At 41.9% G+C, this 22146-nt stretch overlaps 1 protein-coding gene across 1 annotated transcript; it reads right to left on the minus strand.

Moving 5' to 3' along the window:
* Nucleotides 1-1069: 1069 nt before the first annotated feature.
* On the minus strand, nt 1070-21083 carry LOC118216634 (forkhead box protein K1-like). The gene is made up of 9 exons (XM_035397996.1): nt 20614-21083; nt 16926-17123; nt 9649-9805; nt 8626-8772; nt 8062-8255; nt 7628-7773; nt 7152-7427; nt 6216-6443; nt 1070-5621 (listed from the first exon to the last, which is right to left on the minus strand). Exons 1-9 carry the CDS (start codon nt 21003-21005, stop codon nt 5416-5418), a joined length of 1944 nt encoding a protein of 647 aa, XP_035253887.1. The 5' UTR covers nt 21006-21083; the 3' UTR covers nt 1070-5415.
* Between the last annotated feature and the right edge of the window lie 1063 nt (nt 21084-22146).

The following is a 22146-nucleotide window of genomic DNA, read 5'->3' on the forward strand; positions in this document are numbered from 1 at the left end:
AATGCATTTTTTTTTTCCATTTTCGGATTTTCCAGATTTACAGTTCCATTTTTATTGATTTTTAATAATTATTTTTTACACATTATACAAACGAGGCCAGACTTAAACTTAGAAATATCACTTGTCACTATACTTATATATGTTTGAGCTATCTATATAACCTTCATGCATGTTTGTTGATTTTGCCCAGTCTAGCAATTCAAATGCAAATGCAAAGATTAACTAGAATGCGATGTGTTGAAATAATTTTCATCACCATGCAATGACGTGATTATGATATTACACGTCATCATGTCATTTGGACTTTTTTTGTTGCCAAAAATCAAAGTGTTGCTTGCAACTGTCTTGAAAAATTAGTCCACAACACTGCTTGTCATGCACATTTGAATATGGTTGCATCTCAATCTCTCAGAAAAGTTGGGTGATATCAGAAGCCTTGTCCCTGTCACTCTTTATATACCCCTCAAGCCATTGTCCACTCATGGACTCGCCTGTCCCCCGAAATATGCTATTAAAGTCTGCCAGTCCACAATCCGTGAGTCTTAAGGGCTCTGTTTGGGATTTGGCCATCTAGCCGCAAAATGATTGGCAACATACTCATCTCACATTGTCTTCTAGAATTCTCTTTAATCTGTACTCAAAGTCATTGTAGCTGCTGACATGCCTCTCCACCCCACTTTACATCAGCATACATTGAAACACTTAAAAAATACTTATTTTGCGATAGTACAAATAGCATGAAGAGAATAAGAAATCAAGCAATACAGAATTTCAGAACATGCTCTTGCACGATTCTTTTTCTGGATTTTCAGTATAAACGATGGTCAGACAGAAAGCAGACAAGCACAGCTCATGATTGGGGCCTAACAGTTGGCAGACTGATCCAAACAAACTACCAAACTGTACCTGATGCAGGCAATTATAATACCTTCTAAGATTCAAAATACTCTTCCAATGAAAGAATGCCAGGAGTCTGTGTGCCAGCTAAAATGAATAAAGCTGAAAACGGCATGGATGAATGAATAAATCCATAAACAGATATGTTGAGAAAGAACAAGCAGCTACCAGGTTCGTATGCACAATTAATATTTATTTATCAATAAATCCTTATCTGCGGATAAGGTCACGCAACCCAATATAAAAATATTCTCCAAGCTCCATTTGAAATTTTTGTCCACATCCTGACGTATAAAACTAGTTTGGCCTCCTTAGTTAATTTTGCATATTTTTACAGTATACACTTTATTTCGATCTAAACTGAAAAGCAGTGGTTAAAAAAAAAAAAAATTGTTATACTAAACCAGCATCGATTTCACTTTGAAAGAGCCACTCTATCTTGTATGCATTACATATGAAGAGTTGCAGAGAGTAAAATCTGAGATAAAAGACAGTATTAATTGGTGAATCAGTGCCACAATATGCAGTTTCCATGTTTCCGTTCAATTGTACATGAGAGGCTGGAGCATTTTTGATCAAAGAACGGATATAACATTTTTACCTGTATCAGTCATGCAGAGGTCACCGTTGCCTAAAGTTTAACCCAATGTGACTGAACTGAGAAAAGCACAAGAAAAGATATAACATAGTGAACACAGACGGAAAAGGTATTGATTAGACCTCTGTTCTGAAGGTTAAAAAAAGCTAACAAAATGATATGGTCTATGTAAAATACAGCTGGGAACTGATGGATCAATACTACAATTAAGGGCACTGGTGGGGGGGGGGGGGGGGGTGCAGGGTTAGGGAGAGCTCATTTACAAATAGTACTGAATTTGAGATTACTCAGATTTAAACAAACCATGGGATTGAGTCAGTTGAGAGGTTAAATCAAGTGGTTTCATACTCAATTCAGAATTAAGCATAAATATAAAATGGTTTTTGCTTTGGCAATGGTTACTTCAACATTCCTCCTACCCTATCAGACAAATTTGCACAATGAGGTAAGAAGTGCAACCACAGACCTTACATAACTACACAGAGACAGGGACTGACGTTTCCTGACTGAATGGAACAAGCAGCTCGCTGAAATAGTGTGAAGGCTATTTTTAATGAACGAGGACAACACTGTGCCACAACCAGTGGCTCTGCCTCACGTTTGAATGGCGAAAGTCATTTGATGGACGGGAGCCAATTATTCTGCCCCATCCAGAAAAGTGTTAAGGCAGCCTTTATTATTAAAGGTGAAAATATTAAAGACGAGTTCATTTTCCGGGAGATAATTTGCTTTCTGGGTTTTTAAATATTCAGTACTGCATACTGCGTTGTAGCTGCACAGCACAAACTGCTCTGGACTAAGTGAATTATTTTTGCTTTAGACCACAAACTCCATTGTAAAGCCTGCATAGCTCAACAGAAACTTCCCTTAGTGATCTCATATATCCTTCATTACACACAAAATGCTTCCGGGCTGAAAGGAAAAAAACTCATACTAAATGAGAAATAATAGCAAAAATCCCCAACAGTGGAATTACCCCTTTAACAAATGAACAGGTGAAATTAATTAACGACACTGCCCCGCCAGCATTACCATCTTAAACGCTGATTTTATCCAATATAAGGATAAGTGTTGTCATTCTGAGGCTACATCCTTGAGGTTTCCATTCAAAGTGCAGCCATAGAGTAATACACCTTTGACACTTGCTGAGCATACAGTAACAAAGCCTAAGAAGTGAAAAAGTTACTTTTAGGATGAGGGCAACTTATTTTTATCAAATGTATTAATATTTAGCCATTTATGCAACATATATTACAACCATTACGAACAGTATAAATAGCTATGCTTTTTTTTTTTTTGTTTAACTCCATAGATTAGTGTTTCAATGTAAGACTTCGGAGACTACTCTATCCTAAGGATGGAAAAAATAAAGGTAGTCCTTCAGTTTAATCTACTGACATCTATAACAATAGCTGTTTGAAAAGATGGTAATCCTACAAGGACTTATTACTGTAAAACAATACTGCCTTGGTCATAGACATTCTTTATTAGAAGCAAGTATTTCCTGGTCTGAACATTTATTTTTACCTGAAAATTTGAGAGGCAATGTAAAAAAAAAAAAAGAGTGCTTGAGCCACAATTTTGTAACTTTCTTATGTTTGGGAAACTGTCATTTGCTTCACTGAGAACTATTTTCCAAAATGACATGTCATGACAGAAGTAGGTGGTCAAGTATTCACATGCAAAATTGAAAATTACAATTTAATTTGAAAACCCAAATGTGAAAAGTTCTTTCTGCTCATTTCCCTTGAAGCAACTTCCATTCCGTCTCTAGTTCGTGGCAGTTTTACTCTAAATGATGAAATCCTCACCATCAACAAACCGCACACTTGTTAACTAAATTACGAAGTAGTGTCCCTACATGACTTTTGGTGTCTTTAAATTATCTACAGGAAATAACAAATTTTTCAATTTTAAATTTATGTTTACTTCTATGAAGCACTAAAGGTGTTAACAATTAGCAGTGGGCTAGATTCTAGTTTTACAGGCCATGCTTTGGAATTCTTGCTTAATCCATGTAAGTACTACGCACGTTTTCTAAAACATGTTAACATTTTTAAAAAATCAAAGCTCTTAGGAACTTTTTGAGGACTCTTGTAAATGTGCCTTGCTTACCCTGCACTGTTATCACAGTGCGTCAGTTTCCTGTGATGTTCCCTGACACTCGTAGTTTAAAAAAAAAAAAACAACTTCTTGCCTAATGGCTATCTAAAATGAGGGATTTGGCAAAAATAAAATACAATAAAACACAAAATATTTTTTAAATAATTTTTTGTCTTTTTGTTTGCTTTTTAATTTTTTTTTATTTTTATAAAAGTGAGGTGTTGATTTGGGATCAATGCTTTTCCTTCTTGGAAATCCCAGATTTTTCAAAAGGTTTCACTCAAATCTTTTGGCTATTTCCTTGATCAGCACTTCAGAAAGAGTGAGGTAAAAAAAACAAAAAACAACATATATATATATAAAAAAACTGAATATAAAGGAGACCTTACAACTTTCTGGCAAAATGTTCAATAATAACTTGCCTTCCTCTGTTTATTTATTAAATTAAATTAGATTAAATGTGGCACCTATGTTTTTTATGCCAAGAAACCATTTTCACACTATTCCAAATAACGATAGCCCCTTCGGTTAGCGGAAAGGTAATTCCCATTCAAATTTCATATGGTAGGTTCGTGCATATCCTTTATCAAATCAATGTAAAATGTACGCAGACAGTAACAGAGCATAGGAAGTAATGGCCTTTAGCCAGTACAGGTGTAGTAAATTTTACCGCAAACTGAAATGAAAAGACATACAGTAAGGTTATTTCAGAGGTCAACCTGCGTATTGTATGGCAAACTGCCATTTCCTTCTGTGAAACATGCATCTGGCTGTGGATTCTGCTTAAACTGAAAACTACCTTTTAGCCGTCAATATTTTTTTCGTTTTAAAATTTTTTTGTACTTACTGCAAGTGATTTCACTTTCGGTAATTATTAAACAAGTCAGCTGTACCTAGCATACTTAATAAAGAAGAGCGGTATACGCAGGGGCTGTGAACCATTAAAAAACAGATTAAAAGTACATTCGTTAAGTGATTTTGATATTGCGCTACAAGGTAAACAAGTCACAAACGGTGACAATTTTGAGATGAGTATTTCTATTTTTTTAACCAAAGTACTACGATAATAGAAAAATATTTTGTATAAACACATTAAATCGGACACTAGGTGAAAAAATAAACTTCCATCCCAGTGGAATTTTTTTTTGTCATTCATTTCTTGCTTTTATCTGTAACATTCTTTATTTTAAAAAATAGCAGGTATCACAACTGAAAGCTAACATAAAATAGAAAAAGTTGAATAAATCCCTGTTCACAATAACTTGTATAAGAAGTTGACACCCCCTCAAAGTACAGGGCCCCCCCAGACTCTCAACAATAATTTCATTAGTGAGACTACCTCATGTCAGATAGAGATAGCGACATAGACTTTGGTCCCACCGTAACCTGGTTACTGAAACTTACCGAAGAACTACTTTGAGGGTACCTATTGTATACAATATTAATGCTCTTATTTTTGATGACTTTTGTGGGTAGGCTCTCCTCTCTCTCTGTTGTGAGGAACCATTAGCATTTCCAGCTACCAGCTAGCCTTCCCCCCGCAAATCAGACAGCAGTACACCTGTTGTTTTAAGGCTTAATGGACAACGCCTTTAAACAAAGTGAAAAACCGTGGCTCAAACACAAGGTAACAAAAATAACCCCAGGTTAAATTATACAATCAATTGTCTCTATTTGAACAGCTGGATTGCTCTGTTGACTCCCCTGTAAGCTCACAATAAGAGACCCTCCCCCCTTATTTGTTTGGCACATCGGGTTTATAAACTGAGGAACACGTAAGAACCTTCTTCACTGAATCCTGTTTTCAACTTGCAACTTTATTCACTGGCGTCCTGGTTCATGGCTACAATAACCGGCTGAGGGACTGGAGCCGTTTCACCGTCTTCCACCTTAGGCCTCTTGGCCTCAGGCTCGCCTGCTGTTGAGCCTGGCTCCTCAGCCTCCGTACTGGCCGGCCGGTTCACCACCACGGGCGGAGAGCTGGAGGCCTGGGCTGCCAGCAGCTGAAGTGGATTGGTGATAGCTACATCAGAGAGGGAGAAACAAATAAAATAAGTTCATGGTAACACGACCTCTCGAAGCGAGAGGCATGGACAGGCCATGTACTGAGAGAATGTCTGCTGATGTACATGGGTGTATTAATATCATTTTATGTGAGGTGCAGTACTGAACTGTGCTAGTTGCAGCTACATATCTACACTCAACCCTCCTTTCAAAATATAATTAAAATCTATACTGTAACAAACCTTAATTGCACTGATTACACACTCTTACAGGCCGAATGAGCACGCATTGAACATCTGTTGTGAAAATGTGAGAATATTCCATAAATTTTCAAAATACACACAGTGCATACTCTTACCACTCTAAAGTGTTCGCATGTCAAACTCGTGAAAACCTTACAACCCTTATCGGGCTCTCTTACATTCCTAAAATGTGCACACTTAACGTGCACTCTTAATCCCAATGTGCACACATTACTCTTAATCCCAGTGTGCACACATTACTCTTAATCTCAGTGTGCAAACATTACTCTTAATCCCAAACAGAAAGCACACAGTCCGTTCTGTTTAGTCCTCAGTAATACGCGACAGGCCCTCGGGGCGGACAGGCGTACCGTAGGCGCTGGTGGAGATGCTGGCCACAGGGAGGGCGTGCTTGCCGTTCTGGGTGACGGGCCGGACGGGGAGCTGGTGCTGACCCGCGGAGACGGGCGTCTGCTGCAGGACGGTGAAGGCCTGATGTCCGCCGCCGATCCCGCCGATCGGGGTGCCCACCGCTTGGATCACACGGCTCGCCGTGGGGAGCGTCGCGAAGCTCACCGCCATCTTCTCCTCTCCGGAACCTGACCACAGCGCAGTCACAAACAAGTCCTCTGTCATTTCAACAACTTCCAAACTCTCCGTACTTTGGCCCCAAAAAGTTTTACTGCTCTTTTCTGGTGGGATGCTCTTATCAACCAATTTTTTACTGCACTTATGCACTCCGGTTTCTAAGTCACTCTGGATAAGAGCGTCTGCTAAATGGATGCAAACCCATGGAATCTACTGCTAGTGAATACTGCATGTCTACGATAGGAAATTCTGGCCCTTGAGGCCAATAAAATTGCTGGGTTACCTTTTTTACCTGGTTGTCAAATGATGATTAGCTTCCTATAGGGCAGCGGTAATCAACCCTGTTCCTGGAGATCTACCATCCTCGTAGGTTTTCACTCCAACCTTAACTAAGCACACCTCATTCAAAAGCTACAGATCTTGTTGAGCTGCTAATTAGTAGGTCAGGTGTGCCAAATTAAAGTTGAAATGAAAATCTACAGGATGCTAGATCTCCAGAAACAGGGTTGGTTACCACTGCTATAGGGGTAGGATAAAACCCAGATGTACTGACCTCGGAGGCCAGATCTGAGTAGCCCTGAGTATGTTGTGATTAAAGTACAGAACTTCTACCTACAGCAGCTTGATTTCTATCATGCAGGCTCAGTTCTCATTTCAGAGAGCTTGTATGCACACAGAGCATTAATTACATCAGTAAATTACTGACTGTGTCACTGTACCTCTTTGCCCACCGGAGTTCTCTGCTGCCACCTGCTGGTTCCCCGACAGGTTGGCGTTGGCCAGGATGTACCCGTTGGGGGAGCTGGCGCAGGTGGTCATCACTCTCACCATGGTGACGGTGGGCGCCTGCTGGACCATGTGGAGGGCGTGGCCCTGGGGCTGCTGGGAGGCGATGAGGGAGGCCGGTAGGTAGGCCAGGGGTTTGGCCCCTCCCCCGGGGATGGCGGGCTGCGGCGGCACGGTCATGATGACCGGCTGGCTGCTGACCGGGGAGCCTGTGGGCGGGGCAGACAGGGTGAGAACGGGCCCCCCCGGAGGAGAAGGGCAGCAGCCGGGGCGGGTGCGTACACCTGGTGCACTCTGTGTGTGGCGGTACATGGCGGCGCGCTCTGCGTGTAATGGTACGTGGCGGCGCCCTCTGCGTGTAACGGTACGTGGCTGGGCACCCTTTGTGTGAAGCGGTTACGCGGCTCACCTGGCGCGCTCTGTGTGTAGCGGTACTCCGGCACGGAGGCCAGCTTGGAGCCCAGGTCCTGCTCGTGGGACACGGGGGAGCCCTCCCTGGACAGGCAGTCTGGGGTCTGCAGGCCGCTCGAATGGGTGGGCGACGCTGGGGCACTCCTGGAACACAGAGAGATACAAGGGTTAAGACTCATACACACACACATGCACAAATACACACACACGTTCTTACACATACACATGTGTACGCACACACACATACAGTCACACTTACTAGCACACGCACACAGATGCAGACACACATAAACACAGGTAAACCACTTACATATACTCAGACGGGGAAGGACGCAAACACTGTGACAGTGCCAGTGATACGACACTGAGCCTTTGAGCCTGGCGGTAATCCCATGTGGAACCGCCACCGGCCGCGTGTCATGGGGCGCTCACCTGGAGGAGAGGGGGCCGAAGGGGGTGCGGAAGCAGGACGCGCCCCTCTGTCTGCGTTTCCGGAAGGCCTGCTCCACCAGCTTGGCTTCCGACGAGGGGTCCACCCTCCAGAAGGAGCCCTTGCCCGGCTCCTCCTGAGACCGCGGCACTTTGATGAAGTAGCGGTTCAGGGACAGGTTGTGCCGGATGGAGTTCTGATGCCGGGAAGCCCCCAGGTGCGGTCGGACATGCAAGAGAACGAGTGGCGCAAAATGAGCATGGTCAAAAATGAGCACGGTTAAAAATCATGAACCTGCTTTTCATTTCCCATGAGGAAAAGCCAGTGTCATTGACAGCATGCTACCAACAGTTAACACGTACTCGTACTTTTGGTATTTACATTTTGTTACTGAACCTTCAAAGAAGAATCCTCCAGAGTTTCTGGATGGTTACCATTTAATAATAACATTTACAGAATATGGGGGGGCCCTTAGACGAAACAGAGCCTGCGATTCAGTGGCTGACAGAAGAGCTAAATGATGTGCGGTGACGCAGTGACGCAAGCTTCCTGAGGGGGGCGCTCACCTGCCAGCCCTTGTCTGCAGTCCTGTAGTAGGGGTAGTTCTTGGTGATGTGGGCATAGATGCCGCTAAGCGTGAGCTGTCTGTCCAGGGCGGAGGAGATGGCCTGGACAATGAGCTGGGCGTAGGAGTAGGGGGGCTTGGATTCGTCCTGGAGGAGACACGCAGACATTGGACACTCGTACATACATTAATACATTTCTTTCGACAACCTTTGTTTGAGGAAACAAATAGCTTCCAACAGCTGTATCAGCAGATTAAGTAAAGTAAATGACTTGATATATTTTGTCTTCCTTTAAGGTTGTAATATGTTTTTACAAATTGCAAACACTGCTAAACAACATACATTACAAATGAACAATCATTTATTGCCATATAGAGGTAAGAGAAAGTTATGATGATCTAGTGAATTCTGTGTGGTGTTCATACACATTATATTGTGGCCATTCAAATTCATCATTTTATCTCCTGACTGATTAACAATTGAATAGCAGGTTAGCTAGCTAAGTATGTGAAGTAACTACCCAATGAAATTGAAGGACATTTGGAAATATTATTTGCAACAGATACAGTATTTCCATTTGCTAACCGGTCCAACAGGTACATTACCTCCATTTCCATTTGTATTTGCTAACCATTCTTGCAACCTTCATTTCACACTTCAACAGAACCAGGCTGCTAAACCTTCCCCTTTTCAGAAATAGGCTGCTAAATATGCCAATTAAACGGTGTCAGGTAGTTTCAGGAATGTTTTAAATCATGCCCCCCCCCCCCCCCCTTTTTTCAATAACGTCACTGTGGCTACTACTGTAAAAAGAAAAGTGTGCCTACAGTAAACAGTTAAGCAACATGGTCTCTGGTATGAACCCCATTAGGGGGTGAACTATCACATGCTTGTACAACAGCTCGATTTCAACCAATCAAAGTGTTGTCATGCAGAGAGACATTCTTGACTGTCTGTAATCAGTCAATAGGTAACAGCACAGGTCAATGCCAGGAATGGCATGGGGTGATATGGGCATGCCACCTTTGGGCTGTCATCTCCAGAAGCATCCGCCCGCTGCTCAGACACCGCCTTGGCCGCGAACTCCGCCGCCAGCTGCAGGTCAGAGGTGACGCTGTGTCCAAATCTGTACCCCGAGGACCCCGCTCCCCGTGGACTCGCTGGGCAGGAGTTGGGAACGCTGGAAAGAAGAGAGGTGCTGCTCTTAACGATGGGCAGTCACTCGCGATGAACTTTAAGGATGGCACATTTGACTCACGAGGAGCTCAGACTTTAACAACGGTTCATTTGACTCATGAGGAGCTCACACTTTAACAACGGTTCATTTGACTCGCGAGGAGCTCACACTTTAACAACGGTTCATTTGACTCATGAGGAGCTCACACTCTAACAACGGTTCATTTGACTCGCGAGGAGCTCACACTTTAACAACGGTTCATTTGACTCACGAGGAGCTCACACTCTAACAACGGTTCATTTGACTCACGAGGAGCTCACACTCTAACAACGGTTCATTTGACTCACAAGGAGCTCACACTTTAACAACGGTTCATTTGACTCACAAGGAGCTCACACTTTAACAACGGTTCATTTGACTTACAAGGAGCTCACACTTTAACAACGGTTCATTTGACTCACAAGGAGCTCACACTTTAACAACGGTTCATTTGACTCACAAGGAGCTCACACTTTAACAACGGTTCATTTGATTCACAAGGAGCTCACACTTTAACAACGGTTCATTTGACTCGCGAGGAGCTCACACTTTAACTATGGTTCATTTGACTTACAAGGAGTTCACTTTAACACTTCACTTGACCCTTAGTAACAGCAATTCAGTTCATTAAGCACAGCTAGCCCCTTAATAACTGGAGTTTGCTTCATTCTCAAGCAGCTTTTGCCTTAAAAACAATCGTTTGTTTTTAAGGCAAAAGCTTATGTTTTATTAAGACTTTAATCATGATTTTAACCATAACAGTGAAATGAAAGTAAAGTCTCTGGACTTCTACGGTTTCACTATATTTGAACTTTTACAAAAAAAATTCATGAAATAAATTTAACTGTAAATACAAAAATGCAGAAGACACTTCAGAGGAAGATACTTCATGTACAGTTCAACAAGCAGACCACAAGCCCCCTGCCGACCAGTGGGGGGTTTCTGATGTGCGGTCAGTCGCTGTCCCAAAATCCTTGATTCCTAGGCGACGCTAGCACCATTTACCCTTTGCCCAGGGAATGACATGACATGGCACTGCCCGGATTCAATAACAGGTTGCGGTGCCCATGCATTCCATGCATTGGAACAGCGCATTAACAAGATCAGCTCCACCCTTTCCTTCAGTGCTTTAACAGAGTGAGCCTCCCAGCAGCCCCTCTGCATTTGAACCTTAAACTTCAGCACGCTGCTGGAATGAGCCTGTACTGTGCAGGATTACCATGCGCCTTTCCACTTTTTGTGATGCATCACCCAGCTGCGAGTCATTAGGAAACTACACTTCCTCCACTACGAGCCCTTAACACTAATAAACAAAGCAAAAAGACATTTCAAACTAAACAAATGCAGCAACGATCTGTACCACACTGAGCTTGAACATGCGTTCAAATGTATGAGAACTGGCTACAACGTGGCTGTCTGTGAACTCATCAATAATCCCAACAGTGATCTTCACTACACACCTTTGTCAAGAAAGCCTAAATGCTTATTTTCTTTCCCCTTTTTAAGAAGTGTTTTCCCTTTTTTCTTCAACTTTGGAATGCCCAACCATTTGTCAACAGTCATTGACGCACCCTTCTCAATCTATTCTGGAGGGTTCTGGAGCTTGCGCTCTTGTCCAAAGCTGGCGATGTCTGCCAATATGTATGTAACGTTGCTAGCGATGCATATACATGTCAAATCACATAATAAAAACAAATTAAACAAACATGTAAACTACAGTTTCTGACACAGCCTCTTAGCTACAGCTAATGAAAGTTATAAGTACTTACTGGGGATAAAATGGTCATTTCCTCCAAATATAAATCTGGCTTGATTCAGTTTTCTGGCTTTCCCCTCATGTCTAATTGTCTGAATCCACTTTCTTCTCCTTACTGGCTCGGTCTTTTTGCACAAGAGAACATAGAATTTAGAATCAGGGTTCTTGGCTTTGTTATTTGCACAGCACACCATACAATGTTTTGTCATTTTAATAATCATGATAATCCCCTGACTGCTAACTATATGGTGCGCAACAGTCGATGTTGTTTTCTCCCATCATGGGGGCATGGCCTATCACAATCGCGTCGATGCATACATATTATGTAAACAGCTATGTAGACGTAAGCGCAGCAGGTCCTGGTCGTTGATTAAAAATCTTCGCATTTCACTCGTATCGAATGCCATTGAAAATACATATTCAGGATTCCATAAGTGAATTCAAAATGCACATTTCTTAACAAATGACCAGTTCTTGGAAACTTGGAACCGGTTCAAATTAGGAGGCGGCTCTCGATACCCAACCCTGCTGCCGACGTTTCTTATCATGCTGGAGTATGCTGGAGTTCACATGTTGGGCGCACACAGACATGAGTCAGAGGAGGACACAACGCACAGCTTAACAGGCGGACTTGCAGACGCCTGTTTGACCAGCAGGGGTTGCTGGTCCCTGTCAGGCAACAATGCTAAGTTCCATAGTTTCAGAGTTCAGCATTGGTTGTGCCAAGATGCAGTATAAACAGGTTTGTTTTATGTCTGGAATGTAACTAGCCTGTATACAATAAATATGCAGTTAATACTAATAAAGCAGTAATACGGAAATACTGATCAAAGAGGAGAATAGTGATACAATATGGGCCACAAAATGGCTAAATTAAGTAATGTATCTTTAGCAGACCACTATCTTTAGCTACTCTATGGCCAAGTCAGAGTCTGGCACAGTAGTCAGTGGTCTGGACTTTGTTTGTGCAAAGTTGCATGGATGAGGAACTACTGTAGCCTGGAGGACACTATTTCACCCCAATTACCACATAAAATATTCACTGAAAACACATAAAAGAAAATGGTTACCCAGGGGCATATGCATACAAATCATTACATCAAACAAATTATGTAGTGTACAGGCTACATGCTGATCACATTAATAAACTATGGTCACATCTTTTTGGAAACACAAAATAATTGACAGCTCCTGTAGTCATATAAAAACTGAAGCGTCCATTCCAACATATGTTTGTCTGCCACATTGCAATTGGCCCATTTAGGCAATCCTCCTGAAGAAAGTAGGATTTTAAAAAAAAACGGTCAGTTTTTTTTTCCCTCCAACATATTGACAGTTCACATCTAAAAGGTAACTGAACTTAGCAGAAGCAAACACTGACATGCCTGGCCTTCAAATAAACAATAAAGATCATGCACACCATTGGCTTATGTCCAGGGCTTCGAAGAGCTTTGACTTTTACCACATCCTACCTCTAAGAAGTTCAAGATGTTCTTTCAGAGAGAAAAAAACTGGGTGAACATTTCTGCTACTAGACCTCTTGCAAACACAATGACTTGATCAATTTTAAAAGTCTCTTTCAGGGAAATTTGAGCTCCTCTGCTTGTGTGAAAGTCCAGTCATTTTGGAAGCATGTGCACATATGTTGGTCTGCTCTTTGTTGACAGCAAGCTGGTGAATGGTTCCATTCTATACTTTCTGAAGAACAGAAAACTGAATTGGGCCCCAAGTTCATTTGTGTCTTAGTGTGCTTTATAAAGCTGCAGTAGACACATTTCTCAATGGTCGCAATGCTGTAAAAATATTTTGAACATAACACCCATTGGCCCTGCCCACAGTGAAAGACACACCCCACCCCCCTAAAATTCTGGATTGTAATTTCTCCCCAAAATTAAAAGGTCTCAAACTTTTCACACCTGTTTGTTATAGAACAGGTTTTGATGATCTCATTTGAGTGAAATTTGACCATAGGATTTTCAAATAACCCCACTCCAAATTTGTTTAATGTAATTCAATGCAGGCCAATTGAAAAAAAAAAAGAAATTTTGGATTGGAAGTGATCATTTGGATGACATGTGGTGTCACTACTAGTTCTTTTCACACTGCAGACTGCAGCTAAGCTTGCATAGAATGGAGTCGAAGGAAGACCTGTCAGCTTTGAGACCTTTTCATTTTGGGGAGAAATCACAGTCCAAAATTTCACAAGTCCAGGTAATTTACCTAGTGCTGAAATTTACATATACACATGCTTGTCCAGCAGAAACAACGTGAGCTCCGCATCAGCCTTCAACAACACCTGGTCCTGAAGCTCTCGCCACCGTCTGAATTGTGCTCCGATGTTTACTATAATTTTAGAACTATAATTTTTATTTTAACTTTTTGGCATTGCATAGTGCTGCAGCAGGTCGCTTGATCGATATTAGTGAAAGATTTTATACATATAGCTATGTGTAGCTACTGTTAGGTGAACACGCAAGGTTAATCTCATTGCCGATTGGTTCGTGACATGAACCGGCCTATCACCGTGAAGTGGTTCACCGTGTAAACAAAACAAAAATATATAAACAAAAATTCAGGCCGAATCACAGCAGCTCTTGCTATGATTATTACAAATTAAGAATGACCATTACCTACTTCAGCTTTAATTCTGTAAAGGCTATTTTCTATGCATTTGATGCTTATAACATTTCTTTCCCTGTATAATGACATCAAAATTAATAAACAGCATGCAAAACCTGTAGCAGAAGGCAAGTTGGTGATTTATAGCTCACACGTGAAATTTCTAGCATTGTGGGATTTTTTGCTCACTTTCCCTTATGGATACAGAACCCTGCCCTGACTCACAAGAAAGCTGGATTCTGAGAACAAAAGCACACAAGCAGAAGCAGGGGCGAAATTCGACTCCGAGCACCAGCAGCCAGGCCTTCTGGAGTGAAAGGAGGACGGCACACACCCCAGAGAGCCATGCTCTGGAGTCCGCCCGAAAGGGAGGATGAGGAAAGGAGGGGAGAGGCGGGAGGGCTCAAAAATAGGAAACCAGCTGCGGCCGAAAAAACACTGAACCGCAGCAACGTCCTCTCCACCAATGGGGACGCGGCAAGCTCAGCTCGCGCCATATAAGGCGCACGTACACACGTACACTCACGTTCAAGGCCATGCGCGGCGCGGGGAGAACAGAACTGCCACGGGAGGCATCGTTTTCGAAAAGAGAAAGCTAGGCAGAAGCACTGAGCAGGCAAAGAGAGTGGAAAACATGACAAAACCCGAGTTGATTTTAGACTGAAAGAAAATGGATACTACATACAAGGGTGATGAAGGGAGTAGCACCACGCATATTAATTACAGCTCAATATTACAAGATAAATGAGGCACGCTTTAGTTAGCCTTGTGAAACATCAAATACAGATGCATCTGACTATTAACATGTTTAAGCTGCTTTTTTTCCATGTCGTTAATACTAGGCCTACGACTAAAATATAATACGCTTGCTTCAACTTACTGACTGTCTTTGTAAGCCAATAACCGGACAGTCTTAGACGTGTGCATTAATACCTTCTGCACACTGCATGTTATTGTAAACCAATGGAGATCGATTACCCAAATACCTGCCCGTGACACTGCGATTATGTTGAGCACGGTAAACAATGGTATAGACTTAAATGCCACGACCTCGGATTGTAAACAGATATGTTTTGTTATTACAGTTTTAAGTGTTTGCTCGTTTTCCAAACAGGTCACTGTTTACATAGTATGAGCAGACCGTGTAGCGTAACGTGCTGATGTAATGTAGTAATTCAGGTTTTTTTACCCACAGCTGTAATCAGCAGAGGTCATTTTTCTACTGTTGCTACAATGCAACGGAAGGGAGGGAGGTTGTTAAAGGAATTCACAGGCTGGTGTTGCTGTGCTGTTTCCCTGCAGAGAGGCAGCCGCTCTTGGGCCCAGTTTCAGCACGCACATTTCTAACACCGGGGAGGTGGGAGAGCCTATATTTTCATCAAGATGACCAGGAGTTTGGCAATATTAGTTTTTGCAAATGAAAAACAACGGATCCAAAGAACCACTATGCTGAATCTCATCAGAAAATGTGATCAAACAATCTCGGACACAAAAACGGATTAGACTCTTTCAAAACTGGCCCCACTGTTCAAAGTAAACTTCACCCTAATTCTGTGTAATCGCATTTTATTGACCCTTTGCACATAGACATTTTTGTATATTCTGGTTGTCTAGATATCTTGTCACAGTTTTCATCTGAAGCATGTCTCTTTGACTCTGTGATTTGCATCCCAGTGTTGAGTTTCATGTCACCTGGTTAGATTTTTCCAGAACAGGAGATGGATATCTAGAAGTATGCAATGTTGTACATGTTGTGATATGGACCACATTATCAATGGACAGATCAATTTACCCTCAAAAATCACTTTGGCGTGAAGTTTCCCTTTAACAAATAAATTTTGCAATCAAAAACAATTTTTCATATTTCACTCTTCCTGCTTCTATGGTTGGAGCAAGTGGTTCACCGAACCGCAACAATCCCACATTCAAAAGGAAAGCTTGGTTCAAAGATTGCTGTTACTCAAGTCAATACACTTTAGAAGAGAGGAATTTACCAATTCTACATGTGACAGTGAACATACTTCATCCACACTGTAGTAGTTGGTAGTGATAAGAAAAAGCTTCATGAACACAAAAGTGGGCGGAACAAACTATTACTGACTCACTGGTTTGAACCAATCAGTGCGTCGTGCTTTTGAGGGAAACATCTTTTGATTGGTGGAATCAGCTCACTGTACCTCTGCCCATTGTGCTCAATCATTAAACTTCAACAGCAGTGCCTCGCTCATGATTTGAGCCTGTAAGCCTCAGGTCAAGAGTCTAACCATGGAAGAATTCAGACATCTGCATCACTGAGCCCAGAGGCCCTTAGCAACAGAGACATAGGGCCAAAGTGCAGAATTCCATCCCTGAGTTACATGAGGAAATAAAGGCAGTGAAGAGCTGTGTTGCTGGTTGCAGTATAAATAAAAAAAGGAATAGAAAGACACATTTTTATATGAAACCAAGTGAAGCTACAGAGCCAAAGAGGAGAAAGAAGTGGCTGAAAGCAATCAAAAGGGTGTAATAAAGAAAAGCTAATGCATACCAGTGCCAGGGCGAAAACAATTAGCATTAGGCAATTTAACCTTTACTGGTTGATGTTCAGTTAACTATTCAGCACCCTTAGCAATATTAAAATGATCCAGCAAGCGTAACATTATACCCTGATGAGGCCTCTAACTTTGCCGACTCCGATGGCGGCCGCTCACGCCGCTGTCCCGTTCCTACCTAATGGTTCCAGTTGGAGAGGGCAGAGGGCTCATCATGTTCCGCAGGTCGTTGTCGGGAATGTGGATTTTCAGCGGGGAGGTGGAGGGATAGAACGGCCTCACCGGAGACAGTGGGGCCTCCTCCTTCGGCACCTCCTTGCGGTAGAGTGCGGTGAAGTGGATCTTAATGACCGTGCTGGGAAACCGGAAGGTACACCTGGAAGAGCGGGAGGTACACAGGGAGGACGGGTGAGAATCCCTAACCCTGCATGTAAAAACAAGTGCCTTTCAGATAGCAAGAGCTCTCTAATCTTCAATAATCCTGAATATACACTCCTGAGGGTCAAAAATGATCAAAATTCACTTGAGACTAGCTAGCGAAGCTACACTGAGAAAGAGTGTAGCTTGCTAAATGTGTTGCAAGTTCTTGCAGAATAGCCAAGCAGCCATGAATGAACGCAACTGCAACAGGAAATGTTTACACAGACTTTGAGTCAGAAAGCCACTCCCACAGAGTCCAGTTTTGAAGGGCAAGCTTGGCACAAGTCCAATACATTTACAGAAATAGTATGGACTTCAGCTGCTGCATAGTGAGTTACTACCGTAATCACCCCTTTCCAAGTTGCAGTAAACCCAATTCTTTATAATTTGTAATAATATCAATGTTGTTGTTGTTGTTGTTAAGCTTGTGAAGAGTTAGCCGTGTACTACCATAGCCAAGTTGCAGTTTATAATTATAATTTGGAACGCATTACGATTATTTATTTATTTTTAAATGTTTTTATTTTTTTAACCAGGTAGGTCAACTGATTACTCAGATTTATTTTACAGTGGTGAACTTGGGAATTAAAACAGGTAGGAAATACAGGGGATTGGGTAGCCAATCAATTGTAGGAGGGATGACATGGTGGCCTGTTTTTTGTGGAAATCTGAAAAGGACAATGGGGTTAATATCCCACATGGTATGATACCTTGATTTAACATCTCATCTGGATGGGATAAGACTGCCACCTTAAATGACATCATATTGAGGTTTATGGTAACTGGTCTTCAAGTGTGAGATGATTTCCATACACAAATTACTGGATTTACATAATCATGTGTACATTTGCCTCATCAACAAAAGCACTGCTATCATTTGTCGAAGTATTTGTGACTTTGGGCAATGTGAAAACGTGTGTGGTTGTGCCGAGAGATCAGGTTTGAGCTACAGTAGATCAGTGCAGCCAACTAGTTTATCACCCATCCATGTTAAAAAATAAGCAGAATATAAGAGGAAACAGGAGCAAGTAAGGCTTTTACCTTTAAAATGCATTTAGAAACATAATTTATAAATGGACCTTGGTAACAGGAACTGTTAGCAGGCCACTGACCTGTGAAAACTCTCATTACACAAAGAAGCCATGGAGTGCAAATTAGAAGGTGAGTCCTTGATAATGGCCGCTCTCCACACAAGGCCATTTTTAGATCCTTTACTGAGGAAGTTTTACATGTCATTTTCCTCAAACATTTCACCTGATCCTCAATAATGGAAAACAAAGGGGATACAGCCAAAATTACAGTGTTGTTTTTTTGGCACTGCCGGATAATTATTTGATAACACACTGCGTACTGTAGGCCATACTTGATATGCATCAGCAGGCAAGCTAGATGTCTGCCCCCATTCAAAACGAGTTTATCAAGAAAAGACATTGCAGTGGCTTCAAAACAGGAATGCAATGCATACTGCAAACCTGTGCAACAGTAGATTGTTATTGAAGCACAATGTCATTAGCATCACTGTTGCTAATTGTGCAGAGTGGGGAAGTCTTTTCAGGTGGCTGCGTAAAGTGACACACCACCCTGCCCAATCAAAATCTTCTGGCACCAATTAAATTGCAGAAAGCTTATGGCAGAAAATTTAAAAGTTTTCCATATGGTGTAACATAGTTTCAGCATCTTGATTCATGACTAGACTGAGCACGAAAGCAAAGCAACACCATATAAAAAGCATACCTTCTGGGGATCACTGCCTGATTAATGAATGCCACCAAGGATAATGTACAGTGTGTGGATGGTGATTTTTATTGTCTAAATACTGAGTGAAAGGTTAATCATAAAAATAATACAAAACGTATAACTGCATTCAAAAACTTGAGGATGGCTTGCCTTGCTTTCCAGTCAATTCCAATTCATACCATACACATGTGCTTTATATAAATGATATACAGAGAAACAAACAGAACGTTTGCAGTTCAGGTCACCATTTGATCATTGTATACGTAAGTTAATAAACAATACAGCCCAGGTGATCACTGAATGTTTTCATGAAATCAGTCAGGTCGATTTTCCTATCGTAAATATTTTGCTTTAGAGCTCCAACCTCGGTCAGCCTCACTGCCCTTCTGCTAACATATGTTATCTTGAACAGATCAAAACTGCGTCAAACAGAGAGCTGAAACGGATAAAAAAGCATCACGTTTTCTATAGCTACCATCACGCCATGCACAGCATTGTCTGTTGTAAAACTACTTGGATAATATAAATGAACCAGGGTTGTTAAGTAAACATGCTATTTATCAACGGTAAATATCGTGAGGTGTTCTGTGTTTCTGAAAGCCTTTCCTTTTATCTGGAACGTGTGGCTATCAAATGCGTGGGCACACTGATACAAAATTAAACACAGTTCATTGGAGCGCGCCAGCACTGTTGCGGATACCAAGCCAATCGCATGGGAGATATGCCGTTTGGAGTTGCGTCTTGTGATATCTTCGAAACCTCTTATCGGTGGTTGAGTCACGAAAATACTACCGGTTTCTTCTCGGGCGTGACGTCGGATGTTTACGTTCAGTGGACACACCTCCGCCCCACCCCTTTACTGTTGTGCTAATTTAGCTAGTCTACATAGCTAGTTACTATCAGCTAATATCTACCGAGAAATCTAGAAAAACAAAATAACAGCGATGAGCTGTGTTTATTTCGTAAATAATAATAACTGTAAATCTAATAATATTCAATTAGTAGTACCTACTATTGTACGCAATGTTTGCAACAATAGTAGGTACTTGTATAAATTAAAGATTTATATTTCACACTGGTAAGTTAGTGAATTAATATAATAAAGTTGTAATACCGTTAAATTAATAACTTGAAAAAACTGATGTAGTGTCAATGCTGTAGAACAGTCAGCCTTAGAAGACAGTGTATTGCAAGCCTTACAACTAAACGTTAACTTGAATTAGCTGTGTAACCACAACACGCGGCTGTTGGGGCCATGCCAAAAAATATGCCAAACACTTTGCAACACACCCCTTTCCGTCCAGCGTTCATAAGGCAAAAACAAGGCCCGGTGTAGCTGGATATCTAGCTCGCGAGCTTGTGCAAGTCGTAGGGTTTGCTGCTTTGTCGAAGTAAGGATTAATATTTGCTCGGCTGGATCACGGTTGTGTGTAGCTAATGCTACCTAACACATGTTTCTATTGCATCCCCATAAGGTTATCAGAGTCCAAAATAGCAGATATGTGTATAAGGTTAGCAGCATTGTTAGAGAGCCAATTTTAAAAATGAGGTGGAAATTTTGAGATTGCAAGTGCAGGGAAAAATTGTCTATGTAGTAACGTCAATTACCACCACCACAGCAGCATTGCAAACTTTAATGCAGGCTACCAATGCGCGCATTATTAGAAGTGAGAATACAGTTAGCCAACAAGCAGTAGTTACACACTTACTCTCTCGGTAGTTGAAAAAGGGGAGCGCCTCTCCTCTGGAATACACCGTCTACGAACACACCATTCTTCCCTAGGCACCGTAGGTAAAAAAACGGCTCTTCAAAAGTTATCTGAAAATGTCGCCGAGATATGAAACTTGAATGGCCCATGTTGACATCTACAGACCCGTGCGATGAATTCCGACCCACGGTCACAATCCTGTGGCGCATGACGAACTCGAAATCCCTGCCTTCCAAACGCGCAAGGGCCTGGGGCGCTGAGGAGAGCGCCATGGATGCCGAATTCGAGGACAGAGTGTACATGGGTGCAGCTGCCACTCTGACCGGGCTACACGGGGCAGATTTTAGAGCCAGCAATGCTCGAGCTCCAGTATCGTCTGCAAAATCAGCCATTTCTTCTGGGAAAATGCACCGGGAACAGCAGTGCTACTACTAAGAGTAAACTCAGTTGCTGCTGATGGTGGACAGACACAACACGGATCGGGTAAACGCAAATACCCGTAGTGGAGCCCTTGGAGTTGGCAATGAAAAACATTTCGTTTTTTCATTCTTAGAAAGCTATACTGTAGCCGACGTGTCTAATTTGCTAAGCAATTCATGTCATTCCAAGTGGAATTACTCAGAAAGCCCGGGAATTCTGTATTTCCACACCACGTATATAACTCTGACTGTATTAGCTGAACTGTGTGTGCGCGCCCTTGCTTTGCACCTCTAAACGAGCCATAAAAATAAATCTAGAAAACAAAGACTGGTGAAAATGAGTGGTTGTAAATTTCGTGCTTCAGCGTTCAGTTTGTAACTGCAATTATTGTATAAGTATGTATAATGTATAGGCCGACCGTACAGTATGAACCTTAAAGAGTTAACAAACTATTTCCTGGAATCGGACGACACGTGCGTTACATGTGGCATGAGTGTAATGCCAAAATGTTCAATAATGTTGGGCCAGTGTATAATATATTAATCTGGAGCCTTCGGTTGATTCCCAAAGTTGTATTTTTAATCTAGAAATGAACATTCTGTGTTATTTAACGCGGTCGCTGATGTGTTTAAAGAACTCCATATACTGACGTCAGTGATTTTTACAGCCAGTCCTCGTCCTGTGTTTATAAACACGAAAGTACAAGAGATCGGAAAAACCTGGATAGTGGAATAAATTGCGGAGAACCTGGAGCTATAGAGCACCTACACAGAAGTCCACTAGATGTCAGTGTTTATGAACACGTGCCAGAGGTTGCTGTCAATCTGTTAGATGATCTACTGCTATTAGGTTGTACAGGGTTCCCAAACGTCTAACGTTTCAAGGCACGTTCGACTTTCTTGCCTGGTCCAGGGTGGACCATTTGTAGCTATTGTGTAAACTAAATGTATTTTGCTTGCATTGTGAGCGAACCCTATCACTTCCCCATTAAATTGTTGTTGCTGTGAGTGTACCATATCATATCAAGACTTCACATGCATCCATATGGCCCTATCAAGCACACAAATTAATCTATGACTATGTGTTCTGTATCAGGATGACTTGTCTTTTGTT

This window comes from Anguilla anguilla, chromosome 17, assembly GCF_013347855.1.
Source record: "Anguilla anguilla isolate fAngAng1 chromosome 17, fAngAng1.pri, whole genome shotgun sequence".
In the NCBI taxonomy this organism is placed as follows: Eukaryota; Metazoa; Chordata; class Actinopteri; order Anguilliformes; family Anguillidae; genus Anguilla; species Anguilla anguilla.

Bases quoted from the DNA above. Each gene is read 5' to 3' on its own strand.
- LOC118216634 (XM_035397996.1), bottom strand. From the start codon at position 21,005: ATGGCTGATTTTGCAGACGATACTGGAGCTCGAGCATTGCTGGCTCTA. The intron at 8,773-9,648 runs GTGGCATGCCCA...TGTCTCCTCCAG, and splicing joins CTGGAGATGACAGCCCAAAG to GACGAATCCAAGCCCCCCTA. The intron at 5,622-6,215 runs GTACGCCTGTCC...TCTCTGATGTAG, and splicing joins CATCTCCACCAGCGCCTACG to CTATCACCAATCCACTTCAG.